This window comes from Penicillium expansum (genome assembly GCF_000769745.1).
Source record: "Penicillium expansum strain MD-8 chromosome Unknown contig46, whole genome shotgun sequence".
Classification (NCBI taxonomy): Eukaryota; Fungi; Ascomycota; class Eurotiomycetes; order Eurotiales; family Aspergillaceae; genus Penicillium; species Penicillium expansum.
The window spans coordinates 60303-86209 of record NW_015971183.1 but is presented as its reverse complement, the minus strand read 5'-3'; the positions used below and the strand labels follow the sequence as shown (position 1 = coordinate 86209).

The 25907-nt window shown below is 50.1% G+C and overlaps 10 protein-coding genes across 10 annotated transcripts; 4 read left to right on the top strand and 6 right to left on the bottom strand.

Moving 5' to 3' along the window:
• Positions 1-72: 72 nt before the first annotated feature.
• On the top strand, positions 73-1956 carry PEX2_015850 (uncharacterized protein; the record flags this gene model as incomplete). Its single annotated transcript, XM_016738861.1, has 3 exons — positions 73-172; positions 294-1244; positions 1304-1956. 3 exons carry the CDS (start codon positions 73-75, stop codon positions 1954-1956), a joined length of 1704 nt encoding a protein of 567 aa, XP_016602378.1.
• A 443-nt stretch (positions 1957-2399) lies between these two features.
• PEX2_015840 (uncharacterized protein) lies at positions 2400-2887 on the bottom strand (the record flags this gene model as incomplete). The annotated part of the gene is made up of 2 exons (XM_016738860.1): positions 2400-2527; positions 2623-2887. The coding sequence occupies 2 exons, from the start codon at positions 2885-2887 to the stop codon at positions 2400-2402; spliced, it is 393 nt and encodes a 130-aa protein (XP_016602377.1).
• Positions 2888-7050: 4163 nt separating this feature from the next.
• Positions 7051-9309, top strand: PEX2_015830 (putative topoisomerase family protein TRF4; the record flags this gene model as incomplete). Its single annotated transcript, XM_016738859.1, has 3 exons — positions 7051-7805; positions 7858-8548; positions 8605-9309. 3 exons carry the CDS (start codon positions 7051-7053, stop codon positions 9307-9309), a joined length of 2151 nt encoding a protein of 716 aa, XP_016602376.1.
• Positions 9310-10243: 934 nt separating this feature from the next.
• PEX2_015820 (D-arabinose 1-dehydrogenase (NAD(P)(+)) ARA2) lies at positions 10244-11662 on the bottom strand (the record flags this gene model as incomplete). The annotated part of the gene is made up of 1 exon (XM_016738858.1): positions 10244-11662. One exon carries the CDS (start codon positions 11660-11662, stop codon positions 10244-10246), a length of 1419 nt encoding a protein of 472 aa, XP_016602375.1.
• An 857-nt stretch (positions 11663-12519) lies between these two features.
• Positions 12520-12987, bottom strand: PEX2_015810 (import motor complex subunit PAM16; the record flags this gene model as incomplete). The annotated part of the gene is made up of 2 exons (XM_016738857.1): positions 12520-12924; positions 12985-12987. The coding sequence occupies 2 exons, from the start codon at positions 12985-12987 to the stop codon at positions 12520-12522; spliced, it is 408 nt and encodes a 135-aa protein (XP_016602374.1).
• Positions 12988-13507: 520 nt separating this feature from the next.
• On the top strand, positions 13508-15304 carry PEX2_015800 (PEX28-32 family peroxisomal membrane protein; the record flags this gene model as incomplete). Its single annotated transcript, XM_016738856.1, has 2 exons — positions 13508-14695; positions 14750-15304. The coding sequence occupies 2 exons, from the start codon at positions 13508-13510 to the stop codon at positions 15302-15304; spliced, it is 1743 nt and encodes a 580-aa protein (XP_016602373.1).
• Positions 15305-16638: 1334 nt separating this feature from the next.
• Positions 16639-18162, bottom strand: PEX2_015790 (allantoate permease family MFS transporter; the record flags this gene model as incomplete). Its single annotated transcript, XM_016738855.1, has 1 exon — positions 16639-18162. The coding sequence occupies one exon, from the start codon at positions 18160-18162 to the stop codon at positions 16639-16641; it is 1524 nt and encodes a 507-aa protein (XP_016602372.1).
• Positions 18163-18979: 817 nt separating this feature from the next.
• PEX2_015780 (Zn(II)2Cys6 transcription factor) lies at positions 18980-20941 on the bottom strand (the record flags this gene model as incomplete). Its single annotated transcript, XM_016738854.1, has 3 exons — positions 18980-19850; positions 19911-20723; positions 20772-20941. The coding sequence occupies 3 exons, from the start codon at positions 20939-20941 to the stop codon at positions 18980-18982; spliced, it is 1854 nt and encodes a 617-aa protein (XP_016602371.1).
• Positions 20942-21628: 687 nt separating this feature from the next.
• Positions 21629-23844, top strand: PEX2_015770 (uncharacterized protein; the record flags this gene model as incomplete). Its single annotated transcript, XM_016738853.1, has 4 exons — positions 21629-21943; positions 22003-22582; positions 22645-23553; positions 23609-23844. 4 exons carry the CDS (start codon positions 21629-21631, stop codon positions 23842-23844), a joined length of 2040 nt encoding a protein of 679 aa, XP_016602370.1.
• A 559-nt stretch (positions 23845-24403) lies between these two features.
• Positions 24404-25450, bottom strand: PEX2_015760 (uncharacterized protein; the record flags this gene model as incomplete). Its single annotated transcript, XM_016738852.1, has 1 exon — positions 24404-25450. One exon carries the CDS (start codon positions 25448-25450, stop codon positions 24404-24406), a length of 1047 nt encoding a protein of 348 aa, XP_016602369.1.
• Positions 25451-25907: the final 457 nt, after the last annotated feature.

Here is a 25907-nt window from a genome sequence, read left to right as displayed (position 1 = left end):
CCCGGGCCCGCTATCAACAGCTGGCCAGAAGCTCTCTCCGCACCTCCACAAACAAAGCTCAATGCCTCAAGCATGAGACTCCCTCAGTCGTTATTGTTGCTGGCTGCCGCTGGGTCGGTGGCCCAGGCTAGTAGTGACAAGCCTGCCCGTCCCCGCGGCTTGGGCCCAGAATGTGAGTATTTGGACCCTGTCTTTTAGATCTAGTGTTTCTGCAGCCAGTTCATGTAGCAGTGATCTATGATAGGCAATTGATCCTCTTTGTTTTGAAGATTATACTAATATAGTATCCTTAGTTGCCAAATTCTACCAGGACTCAACAACATTCACTTGTATCTCGAATCCCTCGGTCCAAATCCCCTTCTCGGCCGTCAACGATGACTACTGTGACTGCCCGGACGGTAGCGATGAGCCCGGCACATCTGCCTGCGCACATATCTCACGCAATTCGCCGCTGACAGTGGCCGATCGACCTGGAAATAGCGATTTGGACACCGCACTCGCCCTCCCGGGCTTCTACTGCAAAAACAAGGGCCACCGGCCATCATACGTTCCATTCCAGCGTATCAACGATGGTATCTGTGATTATGAGCAGTGCTGTGATGGTAGCGACGAGTGGGCTCGCGTTGGGGGCACGAAGTGTGAAGACCGATGCAAGGAGATTGGCAAGCAATGGCGGAAGCAGGAAGAGCAGAGTCAAAAGTCGATGACTGCTGCCCTGAGGAAGAAGAAGGATCTACTTGTCGATGCCGGTCGCCAGCAGAAGGAGATCGAGGATCACATCGCCGCGCTAGAGGCCGAGGTTCAGGGTGCTGAGCTCAAGGAACAGAACCTTGAGGCTGATCTGAAGCTCGCCCAGGAGCAGGACAGTAAGGTGGTCCGCACTGGAAAGGGTAAAGGCAAGGTCGCTGCCCTTTCCAACTTGGCCAAGGTCCGTGTTGATGAACTACGCAATGCGTTGGTCGACGTGCGTCGCCAGCGGGATGAAGCCCGCGAGCGGGTGAAGGAGCTTGAGGATATTCTGGCTAAGTTCAAGGTCGAATATAACCCCAACTTCAATGACGAGGGTGTCAAGCGTGCGGTCCGTAGCTATGAGGACTATGCTGCTCGTGAGCAAGGCACTGATGGTGCGAACGGTGCCGTGGACCGTGACTTGGACGAGATTGCCAAGGCCGACGGCGAGGACAGCGGAGTTAACTGGGAGCACTGGGAAAACGAGGAGGATGGATGTAATGACTCGGATCTAGGTAAGTTATTCCTTGGTTTCTTATGACACCTAGTGTAGCTTACTAACGGGCAAATGTAGTGTACAAGCTCGCTGCTTATCTCCCACCATCACTTGTCAGCTTCATTGAGGGCAAGGTCGTTTCTGTCAAGGGCTACCTTGAAGAAAAAGGCATTTTGCCCAAGGCTGATGAGAACTCTTCCTCGGAATCCAAGGCCGTGACCCGAGCACGCGACGCCCTCAAGGCCGCGCAAGACTCTGTCTCAAGTCTCAAAAACAAGCTACGCGACCAGCGTGCAGACCTTGAGCAGGACTATGGCCCTAGCTCCATCTTCCGCGCCCTTAGGGGAGTATGCATCACCCAGGATGCAGGTGAGTACACGTACGAGCACTGCTTCCTTGAGTCGACCAAGCAGAACCAGAGGAAGGGAGGCAGTTCCGTGTCCATGGGCAAATTTTCGAATGTTGGAACCACGAGCGTGGAGGAAGTCAACGCGGCTGGCGAGGTCGTCAACGTTGAGAAGATGACTATTGAGTACAATCGCGGCCAGTCTTGTTGGAATGGACCTAACCGGTCGACCAAGGTCATCTTGGAGTGCGGTGAGGAGAACAAAATCTTGAAGACAGCGGAAGAGGAGAAGTGCGTGTACTCTATGCTTGTTACCTCGCCGGCTGCTTGTGCAGGTGGTGAGGAGGCAGGTAATGGCGCGCCTCGCTCGAAAGACGAGTTGTGACGGCGATGTTAGATTAGATATCTGTTAATACATGTGTATTGAATGTTTATTTCATATGCATCCCATTGGTTGGAATGAATTGCAATTTGAGCGCTTTTGTACACGACTGTTGTTGTTTCTTACGCATGTAGTATCAAAGTATGCATTTGTCTCTCGGTGATCGGAGTTCGACACAACATATCTCAAAGGTGCCAATGCAGGTAGACGGACGGGTCATTGCATGAACAGATCAAATTGCACTTACAGGAGCATATATTGGATACAACTAGAAATCACAGATCACAATATAACCAGGTTTATAGTTGTCTGAAAACTAAATCACAAGAACATACATGAGGTCAAATCTGAACCTATATAAACTTAACACCCCATCCACAAGGCTCCAGGCCCTATCCCCAGATCCTAGCATACAATCATCTTGGTCATGAACAATCACAATGGAATTATCTCATAACTTCGGCAACGAGGACACCCGCACCCCAGCTAGTTCGATAGCAGTGGGAGCCCGGGTCTGGTATGGGTTGTATGGGAGGAAGATGGCAGTGGTGAAGGCTTGTGAGCTGGCTTAGTGCTAGAAAAGCAATTAGTTTATCTCTTGTCCCAGGGTTGTATCCCACTCCAAGTGATGGTGCTTATAGGATCCGGAGTGAGTAAGTAATGACATACAGTGCAGGTGGAGCAAGCGCAGGAGTTGCACTCGCCGGAGCAGCAGTTGCAGGTGCAGGGAGACATGATGAATATAGATTTGGTAGGTAAGGAACCTTGAAAAAAGCTTGAGAGTAGTGTTTGGATATTGATTGCTTGGATAGAAAGAGAAAAGTTCTACCAGGGCAGGATATGAGGCCGGCTTTATACCTCTGAAATCCACAACTGCTACTCTATCCCCGATCAATAATAACACGGCGGATAATTCTATTCTCCCATCTATCATGCGCCTCCATCCAATCTAAGACGTCGCGGCGCCCCGTCCACACTCCATCGTATCGCGTGGTCGAGTCAAATGAGCCCAGTCCTGCATCCTACTCAGGATCCCCTCAACCCCGATCAGCCTGCCACCTATCATGTCCTTCGGCCTATTCTCACGCGCTATCCGCTGTAAAAAGTACTATATCCAGCTTGCTCTACCGCTCGCCAATAAAGAGCAGCCTATCGGGGTCTGCCTATGATGTAAATCTCTAAAGTCCCAAGCCCCTCTCGGACAGATATGGCACAGAGACCGGTGAAAGAGTTGGTCTCCGATCTATTTTCTTGCAAAGTCTAAATATTATCTCTCTCTTTCGGTATTTGCTCGGTACTATAGTGAGTACAACATGATCAGGTTAATCAGGTTATGTACGGAGTAGATCAGATTGCATTGTGCTCGGACCGGGTTCCTGCGAAGAATATGGCTGGACTATTGACTTAGTCCGAAGACTAAGAACTGTGCAGGGTTCATTTTGTGGAGCAATTGCATGTGTTGTTTACGCTTTGCCAAATATGGTCATCTTTGCCTATATTATGTGTGAAATGCTTACCTTTAGATCTCGACTGAACTTTGGATACGTGTTTCATTGATCGTATGATATGAAGGGCTATTATGTAAAGGCATATAAGACATCGAATATAGTAGCTATATGGCAGTGGCAACATTTCCTATTATTGTGTTAATTAAAATGAAGACCTTCATCATGCCACGGTGACGGCCACGTTTCGGTTACGACGTAGATCTGCATGCCATGTTTGATCCACTGGTTTCGGGATGGGCCTCTTATTATCTCATAAGTACAGTCATACGTACAACGAGCGTACGAGATGTGGACGGTAAGTACTGAAGTAAACTAGGGTAAACGTCGTATTCAAAGAAAAGATGGAGAATGCCCAACAAATAAGGGCCAAATATGCAATTTCTGGCGCCTGCAGCGGTTTCGGGACGGACTATCGTCGTGGCAGCCTATGAGGCGAAGTTTGCGCGGATTGAGGACCTTGGAGGAGGGGTGCCTTCCGGCCTCATTGGTAGCCCTGGATTACCTGAGACGTATGTTCATACCCACCTGATGGAGTCGCGCCAGGGTGTCTCGGCTTTCGCTTCTTTCTTGATTGATTTTGGGGTATGGAGTATTTGTGTACCAAAACTGTATGACGGGCGAGACGCTCTATGAGGTGCACCTGCATGTTGGGGTTGTATTAGCTCCCCAAGTCGGTTTGAGACAGGCATTTGATCATTTCACTATATGTTGCATTTGGGAATATCTATTCAGAGAAAGAAACCGTGTATTCTCAATCACAAGAGACGAGATCTGATAACACAGACTTTGAGAGGTATCTTAGCTCGTGCAATGTACGTGGCATAGAAACGACGATATCGGGCGTTTGGGCCTCATTGTATACGGGCACAGACTCTTTGGGACCTGACTGAGAACCAGAAACAAACCAGCAAGGCACGAGAAAGTGGAGAGGCTGCATCTTGGAAGCTACCAGAGCATATCACAGACCCTCTCCGATGTGCATTATGCATGATTATGATTGGCTCCGATCTGATACTACTGTTCTCGGACTCGTGCAGCATCGAGTCCCGCTTTTATCTCTTCTTGCATTCGACTCTGCGCGGCACCAGGTGTTGGGGTCTGGGAACGTTTGATGTTGGAGATAGTGAAAATGCCGCATCGGCAAAACGTAGTGGAAGGGCGGGAAGAGTATTTCCGTATCTGGTCAATATAACGGCGGAATGATCACCTAGTGGACTATGTAGTTAAGTTAGGAAGGATGCCTAATATTGTATCAAACAAGATTCTCGGTGATTCGGCCTTTAGTAGTATGTCTATTCCCCCTAGGTTATGCTGTATGTTTTTGAATCGATGTGGGTGGCTTGATCTAAGTACATACCGAGGTACTCCACAGATGCCATGTACAAAGGTTGTTGATAGCTATATGTTGTATATTAGATGTGTCTACTATTCTCCGCTCGGGGGGCTTTTCGGGTATCTAAGTATGTCGGACAAGCCGTTGAGCCCCCAAGGTTGATCCATACCGATCTGAAGACCCAAATTTTGGATCTGATTCCCACAAGGTACTTGTTCTACAAGGAATAAAAGTGATTGAGCAACCGCATGTCATTCACTATGACCCCTGTTTTATGACATGACGTGCAGTCCCGAGGAACATAGTCCGGTGCTACCCAAATCAAATATCCTCCGTCTCACTGCATGCTCATATCTATCGAGGTTCAAATCGAATCATCGTGCCCATATGGGTGATTTATTTCTTCTGGACAGATTGAGGGGTCAGCTAGACGTCATCGAAGGAGGGGATAACACGTACAGGGCAGTTGCAAGAGCCGGCAGGGCACTGGCAAGAGGAGCCGCAGCTGCATCCGTGGTCGCCTATCATAGTGGTCAGCATTGAAAGAAATTCCAAGGTGAAATACGACGAGGGACAACCCCGCTATGACCCCGCCATTTCGGAAATCAGGCCGGGGCAAAGCGCGGTTGTTCACTGATTTGTGAAATCACATATAACATGGAACATGGAAGATGAATATGCTTACCCATTTTGTATGTTTGGAGTGGTAAAAACTGGTGAAGCTTTTGAAGTTGTGTTGGTTGTAAAGGCGAGGTGGGGGGAAGGAGGAGGAGGGATGGGGCCGGGACCTTATATACTCGTGACTTTCCGGGATACGTCGAGTCTGAGGGTCAGACACTTGAGTGAATTCTCATTGCATCTCGTTCCACGTTACACTTGTGAGCATATTTCTGTCCCCGCTTACGCACATAGCCAACGCATTAGCTTCGAGGGTGTTTAGGATCTCAAAATTATTTGTGTCCTCAAACCATGACTACTTCTATCGCTTGCATATGCGGAAGTGTAGCTTTATCTATCCAATTGGATTCCGTCACCGACCAATCCAAACTCCAATTATGCCATTGCAACGGTTGTCGGATGGTGACTGGGCAGTTGTCTTCGTCGTATCATCTCCTCCAGCATGAACCACCAAACTTAGATGGGCTCCAGGAATATCAACAGTCCAACCACGTGAGCCGCTTTTTCTGTAAGACATGCGGTGCCCATGTATTTGCTTGCTTGCAACCTGGGAGACAATTTCTAGTTACCTCAGGTTTGTTGGCAGCAAAGAACGTTCCCTCGGTCCGAGCGGTTGAGCACTGGCAAAGCAGCGATACAGGTGACGGCGGGCTTAGTGTACTGCTTCCTGGAACGGAGTCCACCGTCACAGGTTGCAGACTACACACTTCAACAAGCATCGAGAGCCCTAACCAAGAAGAATCACTAAACCCGGTGAAATATACATCAACAAGCCAGCACTTGCAGGCACGTTGCCTCTGTGGAGGAGTTGAGTTTTATATCAGCAAGCCCGATGCATCGTCCTTACAAGCGTCCTCGCCATGGCCAGATCTCCTGGTTCCATACTACACCGGATCTGGAGCGAATCCTGATGATATCAAATGGTGGTTGCGAGATGGTGGTACAAAATATATTGCAGGAACCTGTGTCTGCAACAGCTGTCGACTGAGTAGTGGATTTCCCATTCAGACTTGGGCATTTGTGCCCAAATCAAATATCTTTAATGCAGACGGGTCACCACTCATGTTCAATGTAGGGACCATGCAGCGGCATGGAAGTTCACCAGGGGTATATAGGGAATTCTGCAGCTGCTGTGGGGCCACTGCCTTTTGGCACTGTGATGAACGACCACTGATAATTGATGTGAGTGTGGGCTTGCTCCAGGCAAACGGTGCTAGAGCTGAGGATTGGCTGGAATGGGCGACAAATCGTATCAGCTTTGCTGAGATGGCGGTGCAACATGATTTGATTCATATTCTAGAGGATGGCCTCAAGACACATTCAAAGAGACAGTAGAAATCGACATCTGAAAGGTACGTATCTTTGAAACTACATACATGTATGAATGTCGTCTCGTAAACTCCGTAGTACCCCCGTGGGCACACACGTGGAAGGTGCGATCAAGTCCGTCACCGCCTTCCCTCCACCTGACTTTTTCGGAGATCTTTTTTTTCGCGCGTCGAAACTGGAAACTCTTGATTCTCTTTCCTCCACGCGTCTGCATTTTTTGCTGCTTAACCGCAGCTGTTCAAAGTGCCAATGCCTCCATTCGCTCCATTCCAGTTCAGAGGAGGTTCCAACTATCGTGGTTCGCGTCCGAATCCGCGCCATGAGTTCACTTTCCGGTACCAGAAGCCTGCCACCTCCGACCGACCGTTGTTGTCCTCGAAGAGGGAAACCACGCCCGAACGGCTTGAGGGCGACACTAAGCCTGAACTCAAATTTGCCGAACTTTCCACTTTGAGCGACAGCGAAGAGGCAGAAATGGACATGTCTGATGACTCCGACACTGAGCGACCACGTAAGAGACGTGCGCTAGCTCTCGATGGGCCGCAAGACACTGCTCCAGCCCCTCCTGCTCCGAAGTGGTCGAACCCCGATCCCTACACTGCGCTACCGCCTCCGGCCGAGACTACAAACAAAAGGGTGGATGTTGTCAAGCTGATTCGCAAGGCGAGGCTTGACATTGCCGCAAAGACAAACGAGACGGATGCAGTCAAGCAGAACTCAGACTTCATTTCTCTCGGCATGGCATTTGAACCAGAGGATACTCAGAGCAACGCTCCTGATAACGCCCCCAAAGGGCCAAAGGCCCAGGGAGTCCTGGATTCCGCCATTGCGAGCCGCAAGCGAACCCATGACGATGAGATTAAAGGATACTCCCGAAAAACCGGAAAGCCTGCCAGCAGGTTCAACTACGATGGCTCCGTTATCGATCAATGGAAACCACTCTCTCAAGACACAGGCACGCCTTGGTTTGAGGGTACCCCAGCTTCCTTACACGTGGGAACCCAGTCAGTACTATCCTTCGCGCTCTTCCTATTTTCTCTCTAACATCTAAACTAGGCTGCATAATGAGATTCTCAGCTTCTATCACTGGGCCAAGCCACAAGAATTTGAACACATTGTCCGTGCAGATCTTGTCAACCGATTGGAGACTGCATTCCAACAACGATACCACAACGTTTCAATCCGGGCCTTTGGTTCTTTTGCCTCGGGTCTCTATCTCCCCACGGCTGATATTGATCTGGTGTTACTTTCTCACACATTTTTACGCACGGGGGTTCGGACATTCGGAGAGAGGAAGGGCCAGATCTACGCGTTTTCGGCTTTCCTCAAGAGCACAAATATTGCTGTTCCTAACTCGATCGAATGCATTGCCTCCGCCCGGGTACCGATTCTCAAGTGGGTCGACAAGCTGACTGGATTGCGAGTGGATCTGTCTTTTGACAATGACAGTGGCTTGATCGCCAACGAGACATTCCAGAAATGGAAAACCCAGTATCCCATGATGCCGGTTATCCTGGCCATAATTAAGCAGTTCTTGTTGATCCGCGGCCTCAACGAAGTCCCGACTGGTGGACTAGGAGGTTTCTCTATCACTTGCTTGGTCACGAGTATTCTCCAGCATCTGCCCCAGGGCCATATGCAGCCAAACCTAGGAACAATCCTGCTTGACTTTTTCAATTTCTACGGGAAGCAGTTCTCTTATGATAAACTGGCAATCCGGATGGACCCTCCAGGATATTTCAACAAGGTGAGCGGATTTTGGTTTATATTACTGCCAAGTAGGTAGCTGATCATGTCAAACAGGGCTATTATTTCGGCAATCCCGATCGTCTCACAATCGAAGATCCTAATAACCGAGACAACGACATCTCAGGTGGCACTAAGGAAATTGGATTGATCTTCCGAGCTTTTTCTAATGCCCACACTGCCCTGAAGAATCGCATGGAATATCTTGCACTTGTGCAAGGATCGAACAAGAGCATTCTTGACCCTATCATTGCAGCGAACTTTGATGAATACATCGAACAACGCTTCCAACTCCGTCAGGTGTTCATGACAGAAGAGAGGTTTGCTCGTTACAGGGAGTCTCCGCCTCCGCCTCCGCCGCCGGGATCCCCTCCTGCTAATGGAGCCTCCCCTCCTCCTCCTCCTCCCCCTCCCGTCGACGGTGCTCGCTCCCCCCAGCCGGCGCCCCCAGCGCCACCTGCCCGCAAGCCTGCCAAAAAGCCCAAGGCAAAGTCGAAGGGTACGAAATCGGAGCCAGAAGATATTTCTTCTGATGAAGCGGCCGGACCCGAAGCCAAATCTGCCAAAGCTCGGAAAGGTGAGACAAGACGTCAGTTGTGTCAGGAGCGTGCTGCCAGACTCAAACGCCTGAGACCCGACCTCAAGAAACTCCCTAATACCCTCAGCCTCCGCCAAGCTCGCCGCCATGCAGGTTACGAGACCGATGAGCAAATGAACGCGGACTTGGACAGGAGAGAGCAGAAACTTCTCGCCTCGGCATAAATTTGAGTCTCCATTTCTACGCCCGCAACGACTTTCTTTTAGTTTCTGTTTGTATGCTTTATTTTGTATGATGATACCCCTGACTTCGAATGGTTTGGTGATTTGGACGGGGAAGAGAGGGATGTGTGCAATAGCGGTATGGTGGGGTGGGCGATATCTTCGCGTCTGCTTCGGCAAAACTGTGTGCTTCTACTTGTCGATGGCGAGAAGCGCAGCGAATGACTGGTGGAAAATCGAGAATGAGCATTCTTTGAGCCTGAGACGAGAAAAGTAACTTACTATTTAGGATTCTCTCCCGGACTTCGATTTCGCCAGAATGTGTCAACTTGTCCCTCGGTTACAGTTGATTAAGGCTATCTGAATCTTGAAGTCGGTTTTCGGTCTTATTTGATCGAGAGCTAGTTTCAATGTGGATAAGCCTCGACAATCTCAAACCCTGGATGATCTTGTTTTCACCGTCTGTTCAGGTCGATCCGGCGCCTCAACGTCTAATGCTTTCTCGGCTCCCCCTCGACGAGCATTTAGTTCTTACAGTTCTTTGGTCCCTACATGGGATGCTGTTAGTGATTCCAATGAAACCCCCCGATGATCATAGATTCGCGCCCAACGTGGATCCATGTTTGTCGGCGTTTATCTTTCTTGCTTTTCCTTTGCCCTCTCCTTCCCATGCCTTCCTTCTCACCCAGGGAGCGCTACATGCGACTTCTGGGAGAGGACTGAAGCATCAGGAGCCCGGGCTTAGGACCACAGACCAAATTTACCTTTCAGCTATCGGACAGTGGGCCATCTCCATGTGTTGCTGAGTCCCCTCCTGCCCGTCCAGGAAATCTCCGTCTAACCCAGATCCATGGAAATACATATAGGAAATACAAGAAAATATTAGGAGGCATAAAGGCTGCCTCTCGATCTATTCATGAAGTTCTATTTCTGGATTCTATGCAAGTTGCTTTTCCACATCTGACGGCGGTGTCGGCATAGGATCCTCCGTAATAGCCGTATCAGATATAGAAAGAGATGGCTTCCGTCCTGTGCTCTCCTCAGCCTCGATCCGCCGCACAGCAGCAATATGCTCCTCAGATAACGAATTCACAAAGTCTGGTGACGGACTGGCCCAGACATAATCAACCCACTCTGTACCCAAGATACCGCGAATCTCTCGTGCCAGCTGCAAGATATGAACCCCGCGTGCATGAGACCAGGCACGGTCCGTGATAAGGTCCTCCTGAGGCGTGAGGATATTCGACGCCGCGGGAACATCACCCGTCGGAACATCCAGGCTAGGAGTCGACAGTCCAGGTGGTTTCAACTCAGTATCAAAATATGAAGCGTCGTCATCCTCGTTCCAATTCTCCAGTCCATCAACGATACTGTGCCACACGCGCAAAGTCTCCTCCAGCTCAGCGATATTACTAACGCCCATAACGCTAACACCCAGCTTTCTCCCCGTGCCCATACTAGCCACAGACAAGAACCCAGGATCAGCGTCCGCAGCACGAGCAAGCGGCGCACCGAGACCACCAGCCTGTGCACCAACACGCAGCCACGCCTCCAGCGCAAACCGAATCGCAACAACCTCAAGCTTCTCCCCATGCTGCGAAGCACAATCCGAAGCACTACGAATAGCACTCCGCAGAGCATTCGGGGCGGGATGGAAATCGCCCATCGAGCCAATAGGCACACCGTCACGACGAAGCAATCCCATCCCCAGCGGTGATGCATTGGGAACAACATCAACGCCAGCAGCAATCAGCCTAGGCAGGGCATGCGAGTGCAGCCGCGTATTCTGCAAAGTGAAGTTGGCATATGACATGACGATATCGAGCGGCTCGCCCGTCTCACGGAGAATCGTCTCCGCCAGCTCGCTGAGCGTGTCGACCGGGTAGCCGGAGATACCGACGTAGCGTAGCACGCCCTCTTCATCGCGGAGACGACGCAGCTCCCGCACTGCTGTGACCACTTCCGCTGCCGCCACGAATTCCACGTCGTGGCAGTATACTACGTCCAGGTAGTCTGTGTGTAGGCGCTGCAGGCTGCGTTGTACGCTGTGTCTGATCCATTGTGGTGAGTAGTCGAATGAGGAGCCCGCTACGCGTCCGACTTTGGTGAGGAGGTGGTATGTCTCCCGTGGGAAGTTGGTTTGAACGGCTTCTGTTGCGAGGGCGCGGCCGAGGAGTTCTTCTGCGGGGCCGTAGTAGGGGGATGTATCGAAGGCGCGGATGCCACGCGCTAGTGCGCGCTGTACGAGTTCTGTTGTTGGGAGGGCGTAGGGATCGGCGTTATATTGGTTGTTGAAGGTTGCGGTGCCCATTATCAGCGGCGGCAGGGCCGCGGACAGTGGGGTGGAGGGGCGCATGGTGTGTGGTTTAGGAGGTCAATATTGTCAATTCTGAAGAGTTGACTATGGATGTATGGGTTATCTCTTGGAGATTGGTTAATTGGTGAAGTCTTTTAAGTCTCTTCGAATGGTAAGTGTAGTAGTGCCTGTATTTTCTCTCAAAAAAAAGCAGAACCCCCCCCGTCGGCTCCGCTCCGGATGGCGCCATGGCGGGGGATTCCCCCCAGATCGGGACATGTGGCCACGATCCGATCGGCTTTGCCTTACATCTTCTCCGCTGCAGGTTTTAGTTGGGTGGTTCGAATGTGGAATGGCCCCTTGACAAAAGTAGGTACAGAGACAACGTGACCATGTTTCTGAAGGCGGCGGTGGCAAAAAATGGGAAAAAGTCGAGTGCAGGTTCCGACAACTACGATGTACATGTGCAAAGAATGAACAGTAAATCAGTCTAGATCGGACATTACACAAGTTAATGCAAGTATATAGCTATTGTACATGAATCCTTTCCGAGTGAGAGTGGAGAAGGGGGTCAACGGAACGCGGCGCATCACAAATGATATACACAGACCGAAAGGTCGATGGGAAAGTCGAAGATGGAGGCAACGCAGCACTTCCACTTTCGACCGGAGATGATGCCCGCGAAGGGGATTCAGAGACCATCTTAAAATATAAGAGAGAAAGACCCCAATCAAGAAAATCAAGGCGTCTTTCTCCAACAACCCAAAACGCCATGCTATGCCAAAACAAGAAAGACGAGCAGATCGAAAACAAAGAAGCCAGTTGGAGTCGGAGGCTTCTGTCGCAGGAAAGCGTAGATGTGCTCGTAGAAACCCCGGAGGGCCTGGGGAACCGGAGAACCGCACTTATTGTCGTGTTCATTGATCCTTGTAGACCTTGGGGTTCCAGCCTTCCTTCAATTCCTTGTCGTGCGCGGCTTTGCGCTCAACTTCGCGGAACTCCATCTCCAAACGCTCGCGTGCACGCAGAATTTTGCTCTGCAGGTAGAAGCTGCCGCCCTTTTCGGGGTTGTTGGTATCAAACAGTTTCTTGAATCGGGTCATAACGTGTTCGAGGTCGTGTTCGCCGGAGGCCGGAGGCTTGACGTTCAGGATTTTGCAGGCTTCGTCGATGGTTACGCTGGAGGTGGTGCTGGACTTGCCGGCTGCCTTTTGCTGGCCAGCATATTTGCCGGACGCCTGGGCTTGCTTGTAGGCTTCGGCGAAGGCGCGGCCGAAGACCCGGGCTCCGGTCACGACGACTTGAGAGACAATGCGGTGAGCCTAGCAGATTATTAGTTTTAATTTTGGGAATGGGAGGAATAAGGATATCAATGAACATACCATTGAGAAAGTGCCGTAGAGGAGGCGATCACGATGTTTTAGGTTGAAGGAAGAAAGAAGAGAAGGGGAAAATTTCGGCTGCGGGTTTTAGCGTCGGGAGAGCTCCAGGCACGGGCATGAGTATAGAGGACAGTAGTATATAGCCAAGGTCATTTGAAGTTGAGATTTAAGATTATTCAGTCGTTAGGAATAAAATATTTACTACTATCATCTATTTAGACATCCATTCTAGAAAAAAACCCCCAAAATCAATAAAATCACTGAAATCGAATATCAGGACCCTTCACACGCCATATACCGAGAGTCACATGTCCACAACTTCGATCTCCCCGCAGATCTTCTTTGGACCGAACATGAACGAACGATCATATAAAAATCCTCACTCATCCCAGAGGATGAGTTCATTGTCCCTCTATGACCTGTCCATGATTGGATGGCAGCTTTAGGTATGATATTTGATGATACTTCTCCCTAGAACCAGATCACTAATAGAAAAACAGACAACCTTCCGTGGATAGACTCCATGGCACCCTCATCGAACCCACAAGATCATGGCCAGTCGGATTCTCAACCTCCGACGGTCGCTGCCTTCTCCCCGTCAACGATTACCGGCTCGGCCCTGACCTCGCGCCAACGCTCCAGTGTCATCGTGCATCGCAAATCACCTCTCTTAGTGGCCACACCACCGGCTATCACTCGGGCCCTAGCCTACTCGCACCCGTTCCTACTTCCTCTAAATAAATTTGCTGGTCTCCTAACATGGACTTCTGGAGATCCGTGGCAGAGCTTCCTGCTGGTGGCCACCTTTTGGACTGTCGTGTTATATAGCGATGCCATCATTCTTTGGGCAGGGCCGATCCTAGTCGTGGTCGCATTGATCCTCGGCATGTATGGACGTCGTTACTCGCCTCTGTCATCAACTACATCAACAGGCGAAAAGCACAAGACCAAAGTTGCCCCTGATAGCTCACTTCGTCATCAAAAGAGTCTTGATGAAATTGTTGAGACACTCCGCATCTTCACAACCAGATGCAATATCCTCCTCGAGCCTTTGCTCGACCTCACCGACTTCCTATCCACCCAGCGCACTCCTACATCAGCCACTACCAAACCTGCGCTGACGGCTCTGTTCATCCGCATCCTTTTAGTCACTCCTGTCTGGATCGGTCTGACTCTACCTCCATTCTACATACTCACCACACGCCGCGTTGTCATGGCCGTCGGCACTATTGTTCTGACTTATCATTCCCGACCCGCTAGGGTCTCACGTGTCATTCTGTGGCGGTCTCGAGCCGTGCGTCGCCTATGTGCCGCAGCCACGGGTCTCTCCGTCGCCGATACCCCGAGCAATCCACAAAGGGCCCCGGCCCAAGCCCAGGGCGAAAAGCAAGGCTTAAATATTTCAACTCGGCGGCGCGGAAACAACGCAGGTGTGCGGTTCACGTTTGTTGTCTATGAGAATCAGCGCCGTTGGCTGGGTATCGGGTGGACTTACTCGTTGTTCCCTGCCGAACGTGCTCCCTGGACAGACGAGCATATGAACGTGGTGAATCCCAAAGACTCTTTCGAGTTACCAGATGTTCAAACAGGAGATGCCAAATGGCGCTGGGTGGAGGGAAGTGAATGGCGCATCGAAGGAGCGGACAACTTCAATGGAAAAACAGACTCGAAGGGGTCGACCGGCGAAGGATGGATCTACTATGATAACAAGGTTGGTGCTTTCTCTCTATCGGCTTCGTTGTATTATCTTCTAACAGAAATCTAGTGGAATGAGGGTCGCCGCGGTCAAGACGGATGGGATCGCTATACCCGTCGACGCAAGTGGTACCGTGACGCCGAATTAGCGGACCTCTCACCTCAAGCCACCAAGAACGCCTCCGAAGAAACCATTTCCGGACTCACGCAAGCCCTAGAAAAGCAAAAAGAACAAGAGAACGACGATAACGCCGATGCACAGAGCATCGCGCCATCCACCTCCTCCAAATCCAATCGCCGGCGCTGGTTCAGCGGTACCAAGGACAAAGAGCCGACCTCCTCTGGTGGCCCGCCCGCTGACAGTGGGCGTGCCACGGGCTCAAATGTATCTATCGTAGCCGATAGAGCAGACGCCTCGCGACCCATCAGCATCAAAAATTCCCGCAAACCATCTCATGTCCGCGAAGGAAGTGTAGCCACTAGTGACAGCGCCAGCTTGCGCGAGAAGGAGATGGCGAACTCGCAAGATCATCTCGACCGGTGGTCAACTCGAGCTGCGGGTGGGACGGAAAGGGCGGAAAGGGAATGGGGGCTCAGCGATGAGGTGAACATGGGACTGAGTTGATCATACGTTCGATATTCATGTATACAATCTTCCCTTTTTCGAATTCCGCGACTTGCTACCTAAGGCACGGCCGTATATCCTTATTCTTTGTACTTCCTTACTAGCAAATGGTCAATACTTTACTGCACCATGTGGGTCCTGCATATCATATATCCTCCATTTATCGTGTATACTGTATGCTCTATGAATATCCCTCACAGTAGCACCAGTAACATATACTTAATTTCCAGGCCGAGAGGAAATGGCTGATCACCAATATATAATGTCTGCTTCATCGCAGTATAACACACGCATCAGTAGAAGAGCAAGGGTACTTTAACGGATATAGCTTTCCTGTCATTACTCGCAAAGACTCTATGAAGTTTGTAGGATCAAGCCAAGAGACTATGCCTATACCAATCGAAAGTGAATCCAATTTGCTCAGACTCGCCTAAAGAAAGCGCGTGAAGAAGTCCACGTTTCTCTAGGTCCTCACAGAATTTCCTTTTCGAAAGAAATTCCTCTCCCAAGCAGGCTTGATCCACATCGGTCCCTTCAGTCAAAAGTGTTTTCGTATACGCGGCTAATTCTGAAACCGTGACATATTTGTTATGCCAACATTTGTCGATGATATCGTCAATCGGGGGATTGCCATCCAATTTCGGAAACTCCATGTTCTGTAGTAAGTCCACAACCTTAGGACCATGTTCGGAAGGATCCTCGGTAAGACAGCGATCTCCATAAACCTCAAAGCCGTAGTTTAACAAATAGTATAAGGATCCGAGAGAAAATTGTTCTGGTCGAGGGCCAAGAAAGCCAAATGTTCCAGATTCTCCTTACTCGCTATTGTTAAGTATTCTACCATACGGGGCTATGCAAGTTTCGTAATTTGTGCTAATTTTCGCCGTACTATCGAAATCGGATAGCTTTAATCGGTTGCGGTCAAGTAGAATATTTTCAGGTCGTAAATCCCCATGAGCGAGGTTAAAAGATTCCAAGAAGTCGACGGCTTGAGCGAGATCGTGCATCCATTCTTTTCGTAGGAGTAGAGGTTCCAACTTTTCCACTGTAGTAACTACCATAGTTTGCTGGTCCCGAGTATGGTTTTTTTTTGTATCCTGGAAGAAAGTGACATATCTAGGAGGTACATTAGTAGATAACCTTTTAGCTGCTAACAGGGGTCGTACCTAATAAATATTCCGACAAGCTTTTGTTGCTCTTGTATAATTAATGAAAGATAAGTATATTTTGATTAATATTAATTAATATAGGCAGCCCAAAATCAGATGAAACAAAGTACAGGAATATGTCTCGGGCCTGTTGCAAATCCACACCTCAAGGACACAAACCCATCTTCATATCGCATAACGGAATTTCGGGTTCTCCCGATCTGTAAGGTCCAAAAATTCATGGTTTTCTGGAATGACGTACGCATCACCCAATGCCTCCTTTTCCCGGTCACGTCGATGGTTCTCCCGTTGCGAGATCCACCAGATAAGGCACAGATCTAGTGTGACGATGAAGTACAGGATGCAGATCGAGATCTTGGCTGGCAAATACCCTGGAGCATCTTTGGCTTGGAAGGTCTGTGGCGAGATGATGTTGCCGACAGTGTAGGCGATCGTCTGGATACAGGACACAGTGATCTTCTTGGTTGAGCCAGCCACATTGGTACTGGTGAGTCCAAGAATTGTCGTCCATCCGAGTGGAATGCCTCCGGTGAGGTAGTATCCAATAAGGGCCGGCACTCTGTCGGTTGTCGCCATTAAAATCGCACCCACGACTGCCAGGATATGGCCCACGATGCACCAGAAGAGTCGTCGCTGTGTCTTCATCGCCAGATAGGTCAGGCCAATCAACGCCACCACCTCATAAGCACCCATGGGTGTGACAAGCAGAAGACTTTCCGTTTTCGAGAAGCCCATGCCTGTTACCATGATGTTTCCAAAACTCGTGGCAGTGGAGTTTGGTACATTTGCCGCCAGGACCCAGAAGGCGTAGAGCCAGGTGTGCGGGTCGGTAAGGGCTTCGTAAACCTGGGCTTTCTTAAAGACATTGCTTCCGATACCCTGTCCGTTGCCCCGAAGACGCTCCGCGTGCATTGCCTTTTCTTCCGGGGACAAAAAGTGTGCCGTGAGAGGGGAATCGGGCAGGAAGAAGAAGAAGAGGATGCCGGTCACTACGGTCAGTAGACCCAGGATCAGGAAAATGACCTGCCAACCTCGCAGGGCAGCGCTAGGATCCCCACCGATGTGGGTTGCGACACCGTATGCGACGTAGCCGCCGAACATCTGCGCGAATCCACACATGGAGAACCACAGACCGACGCGGAAAGCCTGTTCATCCTTCCGGTACCACTGCGAGGTAAAGACTACCCAGGCGGGCACGATAGAGGCTTCTGCAGCGCCCAGAAGCGTGCGGCAGACCATCAGGGAGGCAAATGACTTGCATGCGGCCATGCAGGCCAGGATAGTGCCCCAGATAGTCACATTGACTGCGACGTATCTTGCTAGGGGAAATGCTTGCATCACACGCATTGTGGGGAAGGCGAATGCTAGCTGGCCGAAAAAGAAGATACTCGACACCCAGTTGAATTGGTTGCCCTGCAGGTGCGCTGACTCACGCATGCCCGTGACACTGGCATAGCTGATAGCAATCTTGTCCAGATATTGTAGGAAGTATACGATGCAGATCAGTGGCATGATATACAAATCGATCTTGCGCAACAGTCGTCTAGATGCTGCGGGGTCGAGGACGCTCGGCGAACCGGCTTCCAGCAACTGCAGTGCTCCATCGCCTGTCGTAGACTGGACATGGGGGGTTTTTTCGTCGAGTTTTCCCGGGACGCTCTCTACTGGTGAAGATGTTGGAGCTGTCATCTTGACGGAAGTAGCGAGATATCCTTTGAAATCCGCCGAGGAGCCTGGAGAGATTCATTGTTTAAGTAGGCTGTGGAGTTGGCCGTTAATATCGATAGCCTAGCACGCCATCGCCCTCCAAGCTGTCACAATATATCCCCAGTGGCGATTTGCTGGGTCATAGTGGGGACTTTACAAGCGAGGACCTTTATCTATCTCGAGCATGAGTTGAATTGTCGTCAATGCTAGCAATATAGCGAGTCATAAAAAGAAAATTGTGAAAGTTCTCTCTTCACTTTTTTCAAGAGCTTATATACAATCTAAAAAGTACTAGGATAAATGAAAACTTCCACAGGTAGAACGTTGATGGCATTTACCCTTTATGGAATTAGTTATAGTGTTTCGGGGCTATCCGCCTGGCCAGCTCCCTTTGACCGTGCCAAGCCCGCGGAATCCAGGGTTCACAGGGTTGACCCACGTGTGGGTGGGGCCGGATATAACCGAACACCAATTTGTAAAGATTAGGTATCTTTTATATAGAACTACTATACAAAAGGTACATAAACACAATATCCATCGTTCTTTAAGTCTCAAACTGAGTATTTACATATAGATGGACTAAGGTTAATTGAACCACCCATACCATTTATCCGAAATATATGATATATAAAAGTGTGAAGAGCACTTTAGAAAACACCACATACTTTAATATTTTATGGTTATATATATAATTGATCATCCCATCTTCGTGTGACTCATCAAAACATAAACCCTCTATCTCTAACGTAATAAATATAGATACAATAAAACTGCTATCTGGACTCCTGCCGTGAGCTATCTAAGCAAGAATCAATTCCCATCCCAGCTCCTCGACAATATCTAACCAATGCACATTTTTCTGCTGACCCATCCCAACAAACCGAGCTTCAAAGTTGGCATCTTGTCTAGCCCACAAAATCCCCAACAACTCCTTTGCACGCTTAACATTCCCGATCCCAAAGTTATCCTGTAGCTTGCCCAAGGAACGAAGCACAACCTCCCTATCCGCTACGTCATCACTCTCACATCCAGATATAAAGAGCGGGAATGTGAGCGCCGAGTACTCGCAGTGGTCACCCAGCGGGAAAGTTTCAATGCGGCCAAGACAGCGGTAGACGGCGACATTTTTCGGCGTGGAGATAAGAGGAGCCCAGTCTTGTGCTGAGGGAAATGGGTTCTCCTCCATCTGAGTGTTGACAATGGTACCAGAGCTGGCGGTGGGAGAGGTATCTGGATGGTTTCTACTAATGCGCTCCATGATTGAGTGGAGATAGACAAACCCTGCGTCGCGGAAACATTCAGCTACCAGTTGAAGTCGAGTTAGGGTTGCTGGTGATGTTCCCTGGGGAATTATGTAAGGGGTTGAGGTGTGAGACCAGGCGAGGAGGGATTCGTTTCTAGATAAGATGTTAATACGGAGATTCGACTGGATTATTTTATTGTAGAAACGGAGAGAGACAAACATGGATGCAACGCTGAGTTGAAGAGCCAACGTATCAGCTTGCAGGGAAGGCAGCTCTGCGATGCGTGCACATAATTTGAGGATTTCCTCGGTGTATCCAATATATATGTCCAATTTAGGGATACCGATATCACTGTCGACAGAAATATCTGTAGGAATGATACAATTGCGGTTGCAGATTCGGGCCATGTGATAGGCATATACAAATCTAGATGTTTATATATTATGTTAGCGTTCGGTAATGTACGCTGCAGGTTGTTGCACATACAGTCCACGCAAGAACTCAGCTGCATCTCGATCCATTGAAGCAAATCCCCCGCGTGAAACAATTAGACGTTGCAACGCATTGAGATGAACAACCCACTGCTTCACGCTACCACGCACGATCTCGTATTTACATAGTAGACCGACCGCCAGCATGGCGTCGTCGGGGAACACCTCCGTTGAACACTTTTCCAGTGCTGTGCGGAGCCCGTTGAGTGTTCCACTATAGTATTTGACTGCAGCAGTATGTGCCCCGGATCCTTGGGAGCGATTTGCTAGATGAAGAGCAGAGACGGCACATACGGCCTTCATCAGTAGAGGTGATGACATTGCCCTAGGAATTAGCATCGACCGAAGGGGGTTATCATGACTCTCTAGATTTGCTAACAGTCGAGATCCCTGCTCCATGTGATACTGGAGGTAGTGACTCTCATGTGTTGAGAGATGACTGATATATCCTTGGGGCTGTGGGATCACCGCGACAGAGCTATGAAAATCAATTTCCGGGCCAGGTCTGTATTCCTCTACATCCTGGACCGGAATGATAACCGCCTCGGACGGTATATACTCCCGAGGAGAAGATGAGACAGACCAGCCCAGGGAAGTCTCCGGCGCAGGAGATAACCGAGGCTCGAGCCATGCATCCGAGGGCGGAGACGGCGCAGGCGAAGGGAATTGAGACTGCGAGGACGCACTGAGCCGTCGGCGCTTGGAAGTCTCCATCTGTGAGAATACCTGCGCCGATGGACCTAGTGGTTCTACCCATATAGAGCCATAGCCCTCGCATGTCCGGCCTTGCTTGAGACAATTGTTGCAACTAATCGATAATTAGTTATGAAATTCGAAGTTTAGTTCTAGCACCCACCTTGGTTTGGTCTTATCACAGGCCTTGCGCCTTTTTTTGCAGGTTATGCATCCTGATCGAGTCCATGCCGTGCCGGATTGCCGTGTCCTACCCTTCTTCGGGGCGGCAGTGGGCTGGCCGGGTGTGAAGGAAGACGACTGCGTCGAGCCATTCAGAGGAAGGCCATTCATAGTATCAAGGAGCGCCTGGGTGATATGGAGATGCTCTAACAGGTACTAGTGACGGCATGCTTATCGCAAATATTGAACAAATTCAGACAAGCATGCGCTGCTGCAATGATAACCCGCTCGATTTCTCGGAGAGTTATCGATAGCAAAGTCCACTAAACCAAATTGGGGCAATTTCGCGCTGACCCCACACTCACGTGAAATGCCAATTGTGGGTTAAAGGTCATGTGACTACGCGCTTTAAATGATCTCCTCCCATGCTATCTCGACAAAAAAACATGGTATATTAGCTTAGATCATTGAATCATTGAGATAAATATGAGAGATTATTTTAACTGAATTCAGCGAGTCATTTTGCTATAAGTTTTGCCTTGTATATCCATGTTTTAATCCATGTTGCCCTAATCTTTCAGAGCCAAGACTCCTCTTCTCCAACTGCCCTGATTTCTTTCCCAATCAGGAAAGTCCAGCCAGACCTTATGTAACCCGATAAGATCCCCGGGGCCCCAGAACCCCCCATTGGGGACAATATATTTAAGTGCAGGCATTGGGTCTAATTTTCTCCATAATTATCTTGCCTTTTTCACTTGTCTCTTCTCACTTCTCCGTGGATTCGTGTTGTTTCCTCTCTAATACCTCTCACAACCGCCTCATATCTCTACCCCAGAAGTGTACCCTAACACCGCCAAAATGGTGACCAACCACGGCCCACACCCATTTGACCCAATCAAACCCGAGGAGATCAAGCTTGCCGTGCGCATCCTTGAGGCGACCTTCCCGGGCGTCTCATTGCGCTACAAGCGCATTGATGTCAATGAGCCTATCAAGAAGGATGTTATCGCATACATTGAAGCAGAGCGTTTACGGCGCCCGCTGCCCCCACCCCCAGCCCGTCTCCTCTATGTGCTGTTCCACCGTCTGGACACCGGCGCATTCTACAAGGCTATCCTCAATGCCGACAAGCGCACCATTGTTTATGCCAAGGAGCTTCCCAAGGAGGTTCAGGTAAGCACAGCGCTCTCCCGAAGCAAGAAATGGGCTTAATTAACAGTTCTACTTTATAGGGTCCTATTGACATCGATGAAATTGCCGGAATCGAAGAGATGTGCATGAAGCACCCCGCAGTACTGGCTGAGATCGAGAAATTGCAACTGCCCGCGGGCATCACCGTTTGCAATGACCCTTGGATGTATGGCACAGACAGCGACAACGAGGACCGACGGCTCTTCCAATGCTTTATGTACTTGGTCGAAGTGGATCACCCCCAGAACAATCACTACTCTCTGCCATGCAAATTCTCACCGGTGTTTGACGGTCTCACCCATGAGTTGGTCCGTATGGACTATCTGCCCGGTGGTGCTGATTTCGAGACTACCTCTACCCAGCCTTGGAAGCCTGTCAAGACAGTCCAGTACGCCCACGATCTCTTGGACGAGCCCCTTCGCACCGATCTCAAGCCCTATATCGTACAACAGCCTGAGGGTCCTTCTTTCTCAGTGGACGGCAACTCCGTCTACTGGCAGAAGTGGCGCTTCAGGGTCGGTTTCAACGCTCGTGAAGGCTTGATTATCTACAACGTTACATATGACAACAGAAACATCTTTTATCGTTTGGCTGTTTCTGAGATGACTGTTCCCTACGGAGGTAAGTGGGATCGGAGCCCTATCACCTCTACCTCCCAGCGGATCTGACTAACATGAATCTAGATCCCCGAGCCCCCTACCACCGCAAGCAGGCGTTTGATGTCGGTGACACTGGTTTTGGTATGAATGCCAATCAGTTGGCTCTTGGATGTGACTGTCTCGGCCATATCAAGTATTTCGATGGTTACCGCAACGACTCCAAAGGCAACCCACTGCAGCTGAAGAACGTGATTTGCATGCACGAACAAGATAATGGTTTACAGCACAAGCACACTAACTATCGATCCGGTGCTGCTACCGTTGTGCGTAACCGCCAGTTGGTTCTGCAGATGATCTGCACTGTGGCCAACTATGAGTACATCTTCAACTACATCTTTGATCAAGCCGCCAATGTCGAATTGGAAGTCCGGGCCACCGGGATTCTTTCCACCGTCCCATTCGACAATGAAAATGGCGAAACCGTTCCTTGGGGCACCAACGTTGGCCCTGGTGTTATGGCTCCCTTCCACCAGCATATGTTCTCCCTTCGGATTGACCCTGCTATTGATGGATTCAAGAACACAATCTACTACGAGGATAGTGTTCCTATGCCAGAAGACGAGAAGAACCCCTACCTTGTAGGCTATACCTCCGAGTCTACGGTGATGCGCACGGCAGGCACAGCGAACACCAGCGTGGATCGCCACCGCGTCTTCAAGATCCGCAACGACAATATTACCAACCCAATCACCTACAAACCTGTTGCATACAAGCTTATGGCTGCTCCCAGCCAAATGCTTCTGGTCAGCAAGAATGCCCACGGCCACCGCCGTGCTGAGTTTGCTACCAAGCCGATCTGGGTCACCAAGTACCAGGACGATGAACTGTACGCCGCAGGCGAGTTCACCAACCAAAGCCGCCGCGCCGAGGGCGTCGAGACCTGGGTGCAGCGTAAGGACAACGTAGAGAATGAGGATGTCGTCCTTTGGCACAGTAAGCATTTCTCCCCGCCATATATTTGTACTGTATAACTAACAACCCCCTACAGCCTTCGGTCTTACTCACAACCCCCGCATTGAGGACTTCCCCGTCATGCCGATGGAGCGCATCAGCATCATGTTGAAGCCCGATGGCTTCTTCAACAAGAACCCGGCTCTTGACGTCCCGCAATCCTCCCAGTTGTTCAACAAATCTTCCCTCCACCCCGAGGAGCAGCCTGCTGCTTGTTGTGCCGGAGCTTCGTCTGCTGGCTCCAAGGCCAAGCTGTACAAGCGCGTTGACTAGTTCGCTTTCTTTTGAATCCGTAGATACCCCATACCCACGTCCCGCGGTTCAAGCACATATTCTTTGTTTCAGGGGATGTGTTTTGTCGATATGAATCGGCTTGGTGACTTTTGCTTCTTTTGTCCTTTTCATTTTCGCTCTTTTCGGTTGGGCTTAGCGATATTTCCCGATTTACCTTCTCAATGAAACACATTTCAATCAATCGTTTCCTACATGTAAGACAATAGATATCGACTCCAAGAATAGCACAAGATCAAGTAGGATTGGTGTTATATCCATAGTTGAATTAATTTCCAAGGTTGTGAGAAAAGTGACTTGTATTGACAAAGGAGTAATAGTTAATAATGCGCAGAGAAAAATGGAGTAGCAGAACACCTCATGTGAAAGGGTTTATGAAACGCCGAGTTGAAACAGGCCCGATATGAAAATGGGCAAGAAGATAGATGTAGAGCAGAAGGAAAAGAAAAAGGAAAGAAATCTCAATATAGATCCAAGAAAAACAGTTCGCCAATATCATTCCTTCATATGATGACCAGCGGAGAGCCCGAAATCGGTGACTTTACCGATGGCCGGAATCAGAGCCGTGAGGAGCATGGCTTTCAAACAAATCCTCAAGATACGCGCTAGGAGCACGACCCTGCGGCGCCTGGTTCAGGTTCAGAGAACTCGTCGAGGCACCCACATAAGAGTGGCGCTGATTATGCGAATCATGGTAGACACCAGCCGGAGGCAGGGAAGGCGACGAGAGACCAGCAGTGGGCGAGTATGGGGGCTCTCCACCTGGCGCGGGGTTGGAGCCACCGGCAGCAGCGTAGTATCCAGCAGGCAGGTACGTCGAGCCACGATTTCCCGTGCTTCCTGTAGCGTTCGGATTGTGATGCGATGCAGTAGGGCCGCCTGCGGTAGGCGAAAAGAAAAGACCGCTGCTCGCGCTCGGGGCCCGTTTGGGCTTGTAGCTTGCGCGAGTGGCGGCGCCGAGTTTGTCGAGGGATACGTCGACCGCTGGGGCGGCGGGGTAGGGGGCTGATCGCTTCTTTCTGCTGCCGCGTAGGAGACGCTTGGATTCTGAGGCGTGGATTACGGCGGCGCGTCGCACTGAGCGGTTTACGGACCATGCGACCATTGCGCGCCATGCGAGCAGAGTTAGGCCGATCAGTCCTAGTGCGGCGCCGACGGCGATGAACACTGTGCCTTCTGGGGCATTGCTCTCTTGCATATATGGGGCGTTGGCTGTTGGTGGTATCGTGACAATAGCGCTGCCGGTTGTGGTTGAGGAGGATGTTGATGAGTTCGTTGTCGTGGAGACGGATGATGTTGTTGTACTGCCGCCGGACGTCGTGGAGGAGGAAGAGGAAGCGGTAGTTGTATCCATGGTTGTGCTCGTAGAAGAAGAGGAGGTGGAGGTGCTGGTAGTAGAACTTGACGTCGATCTGGAAGTGGTTGAAGATGTGGTGGTCTCAGTCACGCTAGAAATGCTTTGAGTGGTATCCGTTGTTGCATCGTCCGCTGGCACAGCAGATACTTGAGCGGCGATGGCGATAATCAGAAGCAGTAATAGGAGGAAGGACGGCTTGGCTTTCCCAAGCCCTTGCGGTAGAACTCGCATGGCGGCGTAAACAATCGATCAGTCACTTCTCCACAATGTGCGGGTCACTTGGAGTAGGCGCCGATCCCAACGACAGCGAGGAACAAAGAAGATTATCGATTCTTGTCAGCTCATCAATGAAATCTGGGTATCAAGGCTAAGACCTCTGCTGATTTCGAAAATAACTGCGATTTGTCTCTATGAAAGATTGGCGGGTGCTGAATTCAGGCTGCAGGTCACGGATCCACAATCAACGAATTCCCATATGAGGTGAGGCCTTCGGAATCTCTCATAAACGAATGACTGTTGTGAAAACGAGGCCAACGAGTGTCTAAAGATGACCATAAGACATGCCCTCCTTAACCGAGAATTGGGAGAAACCGAAAGACGCCAACGCTAAAGAAGAGGGGTGCCTTAGGCAAAACTGAGACCGTCACCTGACAGCTTCCAAAAAAAGATACAAGAACTTGCGTATTTA